The sequence below is a fragment of the Nestor notabilis genome, unplaced genomic scaffold, assembly GCF_000696875.1.
Source record: "Nestor notabilis isolate BGI_N333 unplaced genomic scaffold, ASM69687v1 scaffold13924, whole genome shotgun sequence".
NCBI lineage: Eukaryota > Metazoa > Chordata > Aves > Psittaciformes > Psittacidae > Nestor > Nestor notabilis.
The window spans coordinates 43,477-56,118 of NW_009925595.1; the positions used below are offsets into that span (position 1 = coordinate 43,477).

The following is a 12,642-nucleotide window of genomic DNA, read 5'->3' on the forward strand; positions in this document are numbered from 1 at the left end:
AAGACGGTATGAGAGGTTTGGAAGGGAAACTAAAAGTGGGGAGAGGAAATTATTTAGGTGGTTTAGGGAGGAACCAGGATGGGAAAATAGCAATAAGGTGATAAAAGAGGGGTTTTTCATAGTAAACAGGCTGCTCACCTGGCCATGCCCCTGACCACTGTAGGCTGTCCTGCTTTCTCTCTAAACTGCATTTCTAATTCTTTTCCTGGGTGAGGACTCCCTATTCTGGGCTCATATCCCCAGGTGCAAGCAACTGTGGAGGGAGATTGGGAGCCAGGGACAATTGCTGGGTCTGAGCCCAGCTGCTAGGGGGCATCCACACTGTGTGTGTGTGTATATATATACATACATATGTCTCTAGCAGACCTTCATCCTGACCACCCAGGGAGGTTAACAGGATGAGGCCTTTGGTGGTGTTTATTGTGTGTGCAAGTTCTGCATGCGTTGGTCTGTGTTGATCACTGTGGCTGGCCATGTGCATTCACTGTGCATGTGTTGGCTTGCGTGCCTCCCAGCCTTGCTACTCATTGGACCTGGAGTCATGGAGCTGTGGCAGCTTGACTTTTGTAGGGCTACTGGATTTGGCAACTCAATAACATGACCTGGTAACTTTTCTGTGGTTGTCTTTTATTTGAGAAGGGAGAGACTAGCTTTGCCTGGGAGCTTAAGGAATTAGGTGACCTTTCCATATTCCAGAAAATTTTTCTGGGTAAATCAACAGTTACACGTGGGAAGAGTTTATTTACAGCATTCATAGCTAGAAGCCCACATAGGACCTCATTTCCTTTCCTGGAAATCATGATAGATTATTGAAGCCGTTTAGGCCACTCTGATTTAACTATGAAAGGGGATAGGATCATGCTTTTGCTGGTGTAAGAAGACTTTTCTCTTCTTCCTGCCTTGTCTTCCTGAGCCTTTTTCAGTGGCGGTGCAGGAGAGGAGCTGTCTTTGCTCTTCAGAAGTGCAAGAGTGCAACTGTGTACATCTTTTGTGCAAAATGGAGCGCTCTGGGCAGGGATGTCATCTGTAACAAAGTTGGAACTTTATGCCTCTCTAACTGCTGTATTTTTAAACCCTACCATGCACAGGGGTTTTTTTTTCCCCATAAGGATGTTTCCTACTGTAATGTCCCAAAATTACTCTGCAGGTTAAATATTTTCTTTATGGGGTGTGTGGGAAAAATGTCTTACAGATGCTTTACATAGCCTGGAAAAACTGATTCCCGTTGCCCAGAGAGATGGATTCATTCGTCTTGACATCAGAAAGCTCTTTGTGGAGCTAAAACAGGTATGCTGTTATTTGATATTTGTATATTAATTTGCATAAAGCTCCAGAGGCTTATTTTAGATGATAAAAAGTACTTGTTAAGTATTTCACTTTTTATTCAGCAGCATTTTGGTCTAACTTTACTTTGTACTTTTTGTCTTTTGACTTTTCATTCTGAGAATTAATATGGAGTGCGAATTAAATCTGTTCCTTCATCTTGAATTAATTTTTAAAATGACAGTATATTAATTAAATTTTAGATGTTGACGAGCAATGCTTCCTATGTTTGCAATGACCTGCTTACAATGTTTGAGAAGACCCTAAGACTTCCACAGGGCTCAGATGGCATTGACATTTTAGCAACATACATGTGCCCTGGTAATGGCTCAGAGGTGACCTTTAAGCTAAGCAACCAGCTCCAGTCACTAAAAGAATCTGTAAGTACTTCTGAATTTTTTTTTTTGTGTTTAAAGCTTGCAGTGCCTTACTTATAATGCTACTATAAAATAAAACAAATTAGCAGAGGTTGTAGCTTACTACTTCCTGTTTGATAGTAATAAGTAGATGGGTAACTGATAATTTAAACTGATCAAAATGTGCTTGGGGGCAAGGCACAAGTGGTCCTGGTAAGTCTCTTGAGTGGATGTGAGATTTTAGACCTGTTAAGTAGCTGTGACTTTCATTAAAAAAAAATAGAAGGTTTGAAAGACTGCTCATTTAATCCATTTTACATTGGATTTCAATATCATTAATATTGCAAATAGAAGAAGCAAGACCAAAAGTGACTTTCCCTTTTACCGGTTTCAAATATTGTTTTCTTTACTGTGAAAGGTCCTGCTTCTGCAGAAAGTAACCCAGGGACGACAGAGCCTGCCAGATCCAATAATGGATGACTATTTGGGATGGCAAGAAATAGAAGAACAGCTAACCAAACATTATGCTCATTACTGTGAAATTAATCAATTGCTGAGCACAGAAGCACCATCTGAGGAGGATGTCCGTTTCAGCTCTTGTCAGGAACAGCTGCTCTTCTCACTGTATGTGTCTCGTGTACCGTTTAATACATAAAGATTCTGACTGATACCAGCCTGGAATAAGATATTATAGCCAATAACTGAATAGATAAAAAGGTTAAAACCCTGCTTTTTGCTTTTGATTGTCACCCAGTGTTAACAATTCCCTATAAGCACAAACAGGAAGGTACAGGATGATTTTTTTATTTTTTTTTTTTTTTTTTTTAGCAGCAGCAATAGTACTGGAGAGTAGTAGGGGTGGAAATAGGCTGAGGATAGGCAGGTATCTAAGATTCTAAAATCTACTCTTCCTTTTTATCTTCTCACATCCACATATTTTCTGCTACTTCTCAGCCTGCTTCCTGATATATACCTCCCTTGTACTGTGCTGCTCAGGATGCTTGGCAAATTGGATCTAAGAGACTCCTGGGAGATACAGAAAAGCACATTAGGATGGGTATTGCAGCTTCAAGTAGCTTTCTCAACACATCAAGTGGTCACTGTTCCTCTATTTTGGCAGAAAATCCATTAATCTTTCTATTAAGTTGATCGTCATTTGCAGTGATTGAGTAATTCTACTGATTTGAAGTTCTAATGGTGTTAAATCAGAGTATATTAGAGACAAATCCTTATACCAATAAAGTACTTTAAAATAGGATAGTGTTTTACTATTCTTGCTTGGCAGTGTAAAGCATGAGAATGATACATTTAATGTGAAGTTGCATTTATGTTGGACACATGTTCTATGTCACAAACTTAAACATGTATAGAAGACAAATATCTACATTTCTTCTGTGTATGAAATACTTGACAGAAGAATTTTCTATTAAAGCAGCAAAACTATTAGCTCTAATAATTCAAGAATTTGAAAGAAACTCCACATGCTGCTTTGGCAGCAGGACTTAAATCCACAGATATTAATAACATCCTAGATGTTAGAAAATTGTTGTAATTTTTCTTGTCTCTTGCTGTTGGTCAATGGCTGATCGCCTTCGTTCTCTCTCCCTGTTACTAGAAGACTACAAAATCACCAGGAGGACTAGTTTTACATTCCTCTTTTGAGCATCAAAACCACTGACAGAGCTTAAAGGTCCCTGGGAATAGATGCTAGTGTTTAAGTAATATTGAAGACAAAACAAAACCCAGAGCTATTTTTATGTTTTGTGGTTGTCTTATTTGATTGATTGTTTTTTGAGTTGTTGGTTTTGTTTTTTTTAGGCAGAGCATTTTGTTAGAGGTTTCTTAAAAAGCTTTTAGGATTTTGTTTTTTTTTTTTTTTTTCTGCTTACAAACCTGTGTGGTAAAGTCTAGTTGTGCTTAGAATGATGCAATACCTATGCTGTTGATTTCTTTAGCAAAGGACTCTGCTATTAGACTGACTGCTTGAGTTCTTCCCTAAGTCAATAGGACTGTCTATACCATACACATAAAGTAGCAATGGGATCTAGTTATAGATTTTGGAGTGAAACAGCATGTGTTCACAAGGTAATTTGGCTTTGAAAGAAATCACTGGGTTAATAATGGCACCTTTGTTTTCTGTGTTGTTTCAGAATTAATAATACACTTGAAGAAATTTTGTTTGCTTTTGAAGGTAACCCATACTGGAAGGATTTAACAACTTTTGCCAGCTGGATGTGCGAGTTAGCTCAATATATGAACGAAGATGCAGGAGGCACCAAGGGAGATCAGTCAGGTAATGAAAGAGCTACTGCACATCACAGGCTCTATTCTGATGGTTCCCTGTCTGTTTTAGGGTATGCTATTCCTCAGAAAGGGAAAAGATGGTGATTTTTATATTTGTAAGCTTGTTTTGGTTTCCATCAATTTTAGGATTCACCAGCTCACTGAATCATTAGCAAGGAGGTCTTATAATATACAGAGTCTGACTCTGGTAAATAGCTGTGATTTTTTGGGGCTGGCCAGAAAATTTTTGGATTGTCCATGTCTATTGGGAAAATTCCAACTGGATGAACTTGGTTGGAGTGTCTACTTTCTATGACCTGTCTCTTGATGGTGAAATTTTTATTTTCTCTGCAGATGGGCTAGAAGCATCAGTATGTTCTAGACAAAAGCTCAGTTTGGAGACCATCCTAGGTCATTATTTAGCATTTCTGCAAAATCTACCAGGTTATTCTTCATTTCTTTCCAGGGCACGGTAAGGTTCAGCTGATCAATTTAATTTCTTTATTTAACCGTTTTCCAGAAATCCTTTATCCCATCTCCACTTTGGGCTTTTGTAATTGTTGAACATAGTTATCCTGCCTCTTTTCACCAAATGACTGGTGGTTTTCAGTATTACTGGGAAGAAATAGAATCCTACAAAGAAAGTTATGATATTGTGGCTGTCATTCAAAAACATTCCAAAAAAACATCTCCATCTTTGGTGTGCTATCAATAGTAACCAAAGTGGCGGACTCCAGGCAGTTCTAATGTAGTGTAACAAGGCCTTCTTGTCACTAAGTTATTTGCATTATAGCCCTGCTAATATCTAAATGAACAGTGAAACCAGAGCCATTTAATCATCACTGTTAAACAAAAGAAAAAATATATCCCCAGTGGAACAACTCTGGACTAGTTGTTGAGTGCTGCCTCTGCTACTTAAGTGCTACTATTTACGATGCTATGCTGGTGATCACAGCTGTCAATAGATAAGAATACTTCCTAAATTACATTTCTGGACTTTGAACTTTATTTTACATTGTGCTGCTATTTAGCTCTTTGCTGAATCAATCCTTCTTTAACCTATCAAATGGAAATAGCCACTATCAATGCAGTGAAAGATGAAGAATCAAAAGCTTAGATGTTCTTGATACGTACTGTAAAAAACCCCAGAAGTTGCAGAATGCAGATTTCTAACTTAAATGTTCCATCGCTTTTGTGTTCTTTCTCAACTTTCTTAGGAATGCAGGCACATTTGCTGGGGCAAGGATTTGGATTTGGTCTTAAACACTGTTGCTAAAATTTGTGCTATTTTCTCTGCTCAGTAGTACTTAACAAAATCAGCTGACTTGTTTGGATTTTTGTGCTATACATGCAGAGGTATTTCTTTGACTTGAATCAGTCTAGGAAAGAGATTCTACGTGGGGAATACTTTTTTTCAATGTTTAACGTCTTGGATTCTCTCTTATAGAAGCCATTCCAGTAACTGATACAGAAATTCCCCCACAAAGGTTTTTAGTTGTGTGTGGTGTTCTGCATTTTAGCAATTAAAAGAAAACATATTTAAGAAGGTATTTTCATTTTGAGATCTTGCATTGGAATTCTCCTTTTTCCTTACACTTCAATCTCCACCAGTCTTACAGAACTAGTAAATAATTTTTATTTTGATAAACAGTATTGACACAATGGAAACATTATTTGGAGCATTCAAATTTTCACTGTGATTTCATTTGGGTTTTTTTTGTTGTTGGTTGGTTGGTGTGTTCCATCTCCCCATCCCCCCTCCCTGATATTAAAATAACGATGTTCAGCTATCAATCAGTCAACTGGAATGTTTTGGCTTTCACTATCTATGGTAAAGCAGAAAAAAAATGAAAATCTTTTGAATTCATGGAAAATTAGAGGGTTTGATTGATTTTATTGATAGGTTCTTTCTTTAAAATAATTAGTCTGTGACGCATAAAAGCTTTGCTCTTTTTAGAAGCTGAAAATGTGACATACTTAAGGATGTTTGGCTCTCATGGCTTACAAACTGGATTATAATTACTGATCAGTGCATGCTTCTTTAACCTAGCTGCCTACATTAAGATTTTGATTTGAATGTGGCTGTGACTTTTCAGTGAGTTCTTTCACATTTTTGAAAAACAAAGTAATTGTAATTTGTGCTGTTTTAGTGTTTGTGGTGATTAATTTGTGACTGCTATTTAAATGATATTTGAACTTTCTTTAAGTGAATAAAACTAGATTCTAAAATTATATAGTACATAATCAACCAATTCTTGTCTGCCTGCTACATAAGTAATAAAAAATTTGTGCTTAATTTTTCAGGATTTTGACAACTTTCAAAGAGTTCTTGAAGAGAGAAGAAAACTTAACTATTTCTCGTGAAAAGGAAATGGATCATCTTTTTCATCTGGTAGAAGTCGCAGAAGAAATTATAATGCTTGATTTCTCGGCTTCTTCAAACCAGTCTCTAATAAAAAATATCTTGAATAATACAATTCCATGGATGAAAACTTTTGCTGAGGGGAAGGAAACTGCAGTTTCTGAACTCCTTAATAAGCTACGAGAAAATTTCCAGCCTCTTCAGAGATTCTGGATGAAAGAGAAGGCAGAAGTTTTCTGGCATATAGTGAAAGTTGTATTCTACGAACTTGATTCTAGGCTCTCTAATTTGAGGCAAGTGGAAGAGGAAGAGGTATTCGAGGCCTTATCTAGAATTATGTTTTCCATTACAGAAAATAAAATCCATAATAGGAGTATACTATTGCTCCAAAATATCCTGACTGATTGGCCAGAGTTAAATATTGCTGCTTTGAACCATCAAACACACTTACGTGAAAACTTCCTAAGGAATCTCTATGTGGTTGGATTGTTGACTGATGATCATGTCAATGTGTCTTTCAGCAGAACTCATGGAGTTAGTAATGCTTCTTCTTTATTACTCTCAAATGCAACTTTTATACATGAAGTACAAGAATTAGGAGAAACCGTGCATGATTTCTTAAAAGCCATCCAAAAACTAAACAACACTAGTGTGGCCTCACTTGTTCAAGTACTTTTCTCTCTGTATCAGAATGATGATCTGGTCTTAAATATTGAAAGAATTAGCACTCTGCTAACAGTTCTTTATGAGACTTTGAAAGATATTTCATCTTTTCGAGTATGGCATGATTTCCAAGATAGGGATCAAGTTTTTGATTTGCTATCTGAAACTTTTGATGTTCTCTGGAACTTCACCAGTAAGTCTTTCTGTGAAAAGTTACTAAACATTTACAACTACACAGAGTTTCAGGCCCGGTCTCTTGCAGAGAAAGGAAAAAAAGATATGCATGTTGTCTATAGCACTCTGAACAGCCTTAAAACTTTGTTTGTAGATGAAGAGCTCCAAACAGATGCCTTTTGTTATTTGGAACAGTTTCTTGATATCTCCCCAGAATGCCTGTCACATAATGAGTGCACTGATTTTTATCTATCAAACATTACTTCTGATGATCATTCAGCAGAGGTTTACAGCTTACTTCTGCTTTCATTGGACAGTGTTCTGTCTAATATTACAAACTTGGGAGATAAGGTAAGTGTGCCTTCCGCTTTGCACTGCACTTTCACATGGCTTCAGACCTGGACAGAGGTTTTTGAAGAAGCATCCAAAATTTTAAATTTGAATTCAACCTTTTTTGTCTGTCTGAGAAATGATTTGGCAAATCTCTCTGAAAGTCTTTTAGAAGCAGCTCGTGATGAATTGTGCAATAGTACAGCTATGGTTGTTGTTGAAACTACAAGAGCAGCAATGAAGATATTAAATATAATATTTGAAGGAGGTCATGATTTAAATGACTGGAAAAATTTTGACACTTTCCTTGCCATTCTTCAAAATGTATTTAATGATACAGTTGATGTCACAAGCTCACTTAAAGGTAACAGTTTAGAAAGTGTTTTAGAAATGATGGGAGTCATGATAACTGAATTGCAGAAATCTACACTAGAGTTTGTTAATGGAGAGGTTTTGAATTCTTGGCTTGATGCTTTAATCTCAGAGGGATCAGGAGGATCTGAGGGAGAAGATAAGGATGCTGGTGTATTTTCCTTTGGAAATTCCCTTTCTACTATTCTCAAGCTTTCCCAAAAGGAACTTGGAAGTATTCTCTCTGAGATAAAAGGCACATCTGCTTTCTTTAAAAGTGTACTTCAAGGAAAATATATGGTCTGTATCAGTGTTTTCCAGAATATTACCAAACTAATTTTGGACAATACTCTGAAAGACATAAGCCATCTGCAAACAAATTTCTCATCTCATCTCAATTCCTTACTAAACTTTTATAGTACAGTGGATGAAGCAGAGAACTGTAACAGATGGATACACGGATTCCGTAATCTCAGTGAAAAACACAAATCACCTTCCCACCTTGACCATGCAAAACATATTTTATTTCTGCTGAAATCTCTGGGAAACATTGAGACAGATATTAAGCTAACAAACATGGTGGACATTGTTAATTTGATTTTTAATTTGATATTCCCTGAATGTTCCCTAACTGGTTCTGATGTAATTTGTCTAAATTATTATTTCAATATTATAGCAAAACCTTTAAAAGATATTCTCCCTGAATTTTATGTAAAAGATTATGTTAGTGTGCTTGAATTTATTTTTATGCTTTTAAGTAACTCTGGAGGGCAGATGGCTGTCAATGATTTAGTGGGGCACTCATGGTATACATCAAATAAGACCCATTTTATTCAGTCAATTCATGGATTTAACACGACTTCAAGGATGTTCCCTAATCCTTTTCACCACGATCAGCTTTTATCAGTAGAACTTTTGGCAGAAATTCTTCTGAAAAATGAAACTTCCAAAGTCCAAGCAAACAGCTCTTCTCATTTAGATATTGAGACTGAACCTTTCATGCATAAGAAAAATATCACTTTGGTGATGGAGTTCTTTCAATATATGATCAGTAAACTTGACTCAGACTTAAAGGCTGAACACAAAACATTTCTCCAGGAACTGGTAGAAATAGCAGCTCTAAATATTGAACTGGTAAATAAGGCACTTAAAGTTTTCAAGTCTTCTAATTTTACTGGCTTTCCATCAAGAGGTGATAAAGAGTTTCTAAAGCACATGGTAGCCTTGGTGCAAAATATGGAGAACATAGATGTTGAGTTCTTGATAAGTCAATTCAAACAAGTCCAGAGGAGCCTGGATAACTTCTTTGAAAATACCAAACCTTTGTATATTGAGAACTCTGAGTTAAAAATGTTAACAGACTGGTGGGATGCATTTGGGAACAATTCATGCAATTGGAACCTGACTGGCTTATGGCAAATAACAGCACTCTTTGAACAAGATGAACTCTATGATGTAGAAGAGATGTTCCATTTCCTCCTTGATATCATCAGTCTTACAGAAAGATTAGCTCATGGAAACATCACGGAAGCTCTAACTGAAATCTATGCTTTCATAATGACTCAGGAAGAAAAAATGCCAATGTTTACTGAAGAGGAGTTCTCTAATCAAGTAGAGAGTCTTCTAATGTTATTGGAGACACTGACAGATATGTCTGATGAACCTGCAGAGGTCTCAGTTTGTTTGTCTGCAGCATTCTGCTGGAGTCTCACAACACCAACACCTCCCACTTTTGCACCTTGTGAGTTAGTTCATACCAATTATACTCTTAGATACAATGTAGTCATTGAAATTATTAAGGAGCTGAAACTCATCACTCTGGAGGACAGTTCCTCATGCACTATGGAAGACTTCCAGATGGATATCGCTAGGAATCTGACTTGCTTTTTTCATCAGATCAAAGAATGGAACTCTATTCTTTTGAAGTTTTCTGAGCTTCATCATATGAATGGGTCAGTTCTCAAAGAGCTGCTAGATTTTTGGAATGAGCTATCCCTCTACGCTGTGCCACTGCAGGTGAATAATACATACTCAGTCAACTGTTCCTCTACACCGAAGAGACAAGTGGCTTTACAAATTGTAGAAACACTGGGCAGTATGGCAGTGGCAGAAATGGAGATGACCAAAAGTGTTCTTGAACAGCTAGATGATCTCTATGGTGGTCTAAGTTGGAACAGACATTCAAGAACATCATTTATAAAGACTGTTCTTACTAATGTTAAGAATATGACCAGTGAAGTTTCTGGGCTCCTGGATACAGAAGCTGTCCTTTCTTTTCTTTCTGTAATTCAGCCTTTGATGATGCTGTCTTCTGTTGGAAACCAGACATACTCAATGTTTATGATATTATCAGCTTTAAATGGAAACAGTAATATGTCTGATAACTTTGAGAACTTCTGGTTGGCTATAGTTACAAGCATAGAAGATTTACTGGTGAATTTTAATGTTAGACACTTAATTGCAGTGATAGACCAAGAGTTGAAATTATTACGGTTAGTCACTGGACAGTCCTCTTCAATGGCTCTTGATGTTTTAATACAGCAGTTTAATACATCATCTGTAGCTCTTATGTTAAGAAATATTGAAGACATACAAAAGGTTGTGAACAGCTTTGTATGTGAGTGTAACAGTAACAATTATTCAAAAATAATACATGTTCTAATTCTCCTTATGGCCGACGAAAATTCATCGAATGACCTACTTCTGGTTGTGAAAGATGTTATTGACTTTCTGGAGATATTCCAAAATAAGTCTAAGGAACATTACACTAGTATGTTGTTTGTTGATGGTCATATTAGCAGAGAAAAATTGAATTATACTCATACTGCTAATTCAGTTTTGCTAAACAGTCTCCTTCATATAATTGCTGATCTTGCTGCTATAGAAGAATTTCTGCATACAAACAATATTGAACTTCAGGCAGTTGACTTCATTGATTCATTTTTTGATAACGCACAGCATAGAGAAGTCTCTCTTCAGTCCCAAAACAGAACTCTAGAGTTCATGCAAAAGATCTTGCAAATGATATTTCAGTCTAGCACAGGACATGACAAGAACAAAATAACCTTCCTGCTAAAGGATTTGCATAAGGATATAATGGCAGAAATGAGGTGAGTGTTTTCTATGTACTCTGACAGTGTGCTGATAATTACAGAAGGGGTCCTTGTTTGTAAACAGCTCAATCAAAACTTTCAAGTTAATTACTCTTTAATTTCTGATTTGTGCCTTTGAGTAAAACAGTAGTTTGTATGAATTTATACTGTTCAGACCAGACATATTTGGTATGACATTATATTTTGTGGGCCAGGTTACTGATGTGTTTAGTTATCTGTATTGATTCTCAAGGTGATTTCTTTGGAACTACTACAGAAAAAAATATTTGAAGATATTAGTGTTTTAAAATCCTTGCAGGTATGAACATTGAACCCACAGTTATTGGTGGACAACAGTCATTTTGGCTATGGAGCTAAATACTAAGAAATGCTTGGGATTAATTCTTTGTGGGTTGGTTCTGGGTTTTTTTTTCTTTCTTTCTATATCCAAATGTAGATATACTGTATTTGAAATGTATTTGAATTAAATAATATGCTGATGACTTATGCAAGCAAGATGATGCTATTGGGGCCATGGTTATAGGGTTAAGTTTTATGGTTTAACGAATAGAGTTTCTGAAGGAATCTTGAGCCAGTGATCATTTTTGCCAGATTGCTCAGATCAAATGTAACCATCAGAAGAGGAAACTCTGCTTCTGGAAGATGTTTACTGACAACTTATTAAATAAAAGTACTGCTAGACTGGAGTAATACTCACTGAATTAATCCACAAGACGGTTGCTCCAAACAGCTCTAGGGTGTCTTGCTAGTGGACCTGCTAACGTTACTGCCATAGACTAGCTGAGAAATGGCATACTGAAGCTGATGCATGACTATGATGTGTTATTTATACCTTTATGATTAATTTTATGCAAATATGCAGAAACAGCAGTCAGCAGGGCCAGGTATTAGCCGAATCTGTTGAAAAGTCAAAAGCAAATACTAGAAAAGTGTTTTCTTTCCCCCAAATGCTGATTATCAGAGATTTTAGGTATTTTTCTCTTTGCCATCAAGTCAGTATACGCTGTGGGCATTCAGCATTTCTGAAGCTGTTATGATTTTGCTTATTTTGCAAAAGTACTTTCTAGCACTTCTAAGGTCTTAAGAAAGCTGATGACTTGCTACCGTGATGTAAACCTGATTTTTAAAAGAAAATATGTTTTGATTTTGAAATAATTCAGACAAATGTAGTAACTGTTAATATTGAAATCCTTATATGGTCCATTGAAGATTGCAACCTTTCATAATCACTTGTTGGAAATTTTCTGTGGTACCCTTGTCATGAAAATAATGTTTTCGTATTAATCTTTCTACAGAGCATCTAAAATCTGCAAGATTCTTCACGAACACTTAAGCCCTCCTAGCATCCTACTTTTGCAGAAATTGCAGTTTACCATTTTGAATATTCTTAAAAACTTTTCAGGTTGGTTACCACAGAAGTAACTGTATGGGTTACCATATGTGTTAGTACTGTAATGTTAAGGCTTTACTTTAAATAACCTTTTGTAAAAATAAGTTAATTTGGGTGATGCCAAGCAAGGCAAGCATGCTCATGCCTGGAAATTAAACCAACAGAGTTTGCTACTCACTGGAGGGTTAATAACATCCCGATGTCTCCACAGGGAAATAGGATCAGGAGAGTCTGCCTGAGGAGAAGGTTAGATGTGGTTAATATACACTGCTTCTCACAGTTAAGCTTCTTGCTAAC

The 12,642-nt window shown here is 36.5% G+C and overlaps 1 protein-coding gene across 1 annotated transcript in view; it reads left to right on the forward strand.

Annotated features, from left to right (window-relative positions):
• ABCA13 (ATP-binding cassette, sub-family A (ABC1), member 13) overlaps positions 1-12,642 on the forward strand; it is a gene marked incomplete at its 3' end in the record, with an annotated part of 141,259 nt that overhangs the window by 23,793 nt on the left and 104,824 nt on the right. The window contains exons 12-17 of the mRNA XM_010013136.1: positions 1,193-1,287; positions 1,527-1,703; positions 2,098-2,303; positions 3,830-3,972; positions 5,410-5,449; positions 6,267-10,952. Of these exons, the coding sequence (XP_010011438.1) occupies positions 1,193-1,287; positions 1,527-1,703; positions 2,098-2,303; positions 3,830-3,972; positions 5,410-5,449; positions 6,267-10,952 (5,347 nt within the window). The remainder of the gene's footprint in view (positions 1-1,192; positions 1,288-1,526; positions 1,704-2,097; positions 2,304-3,829; positions 3,973-5,409; positions 5,450-6,266; positions 10,953-12,642) is intronic.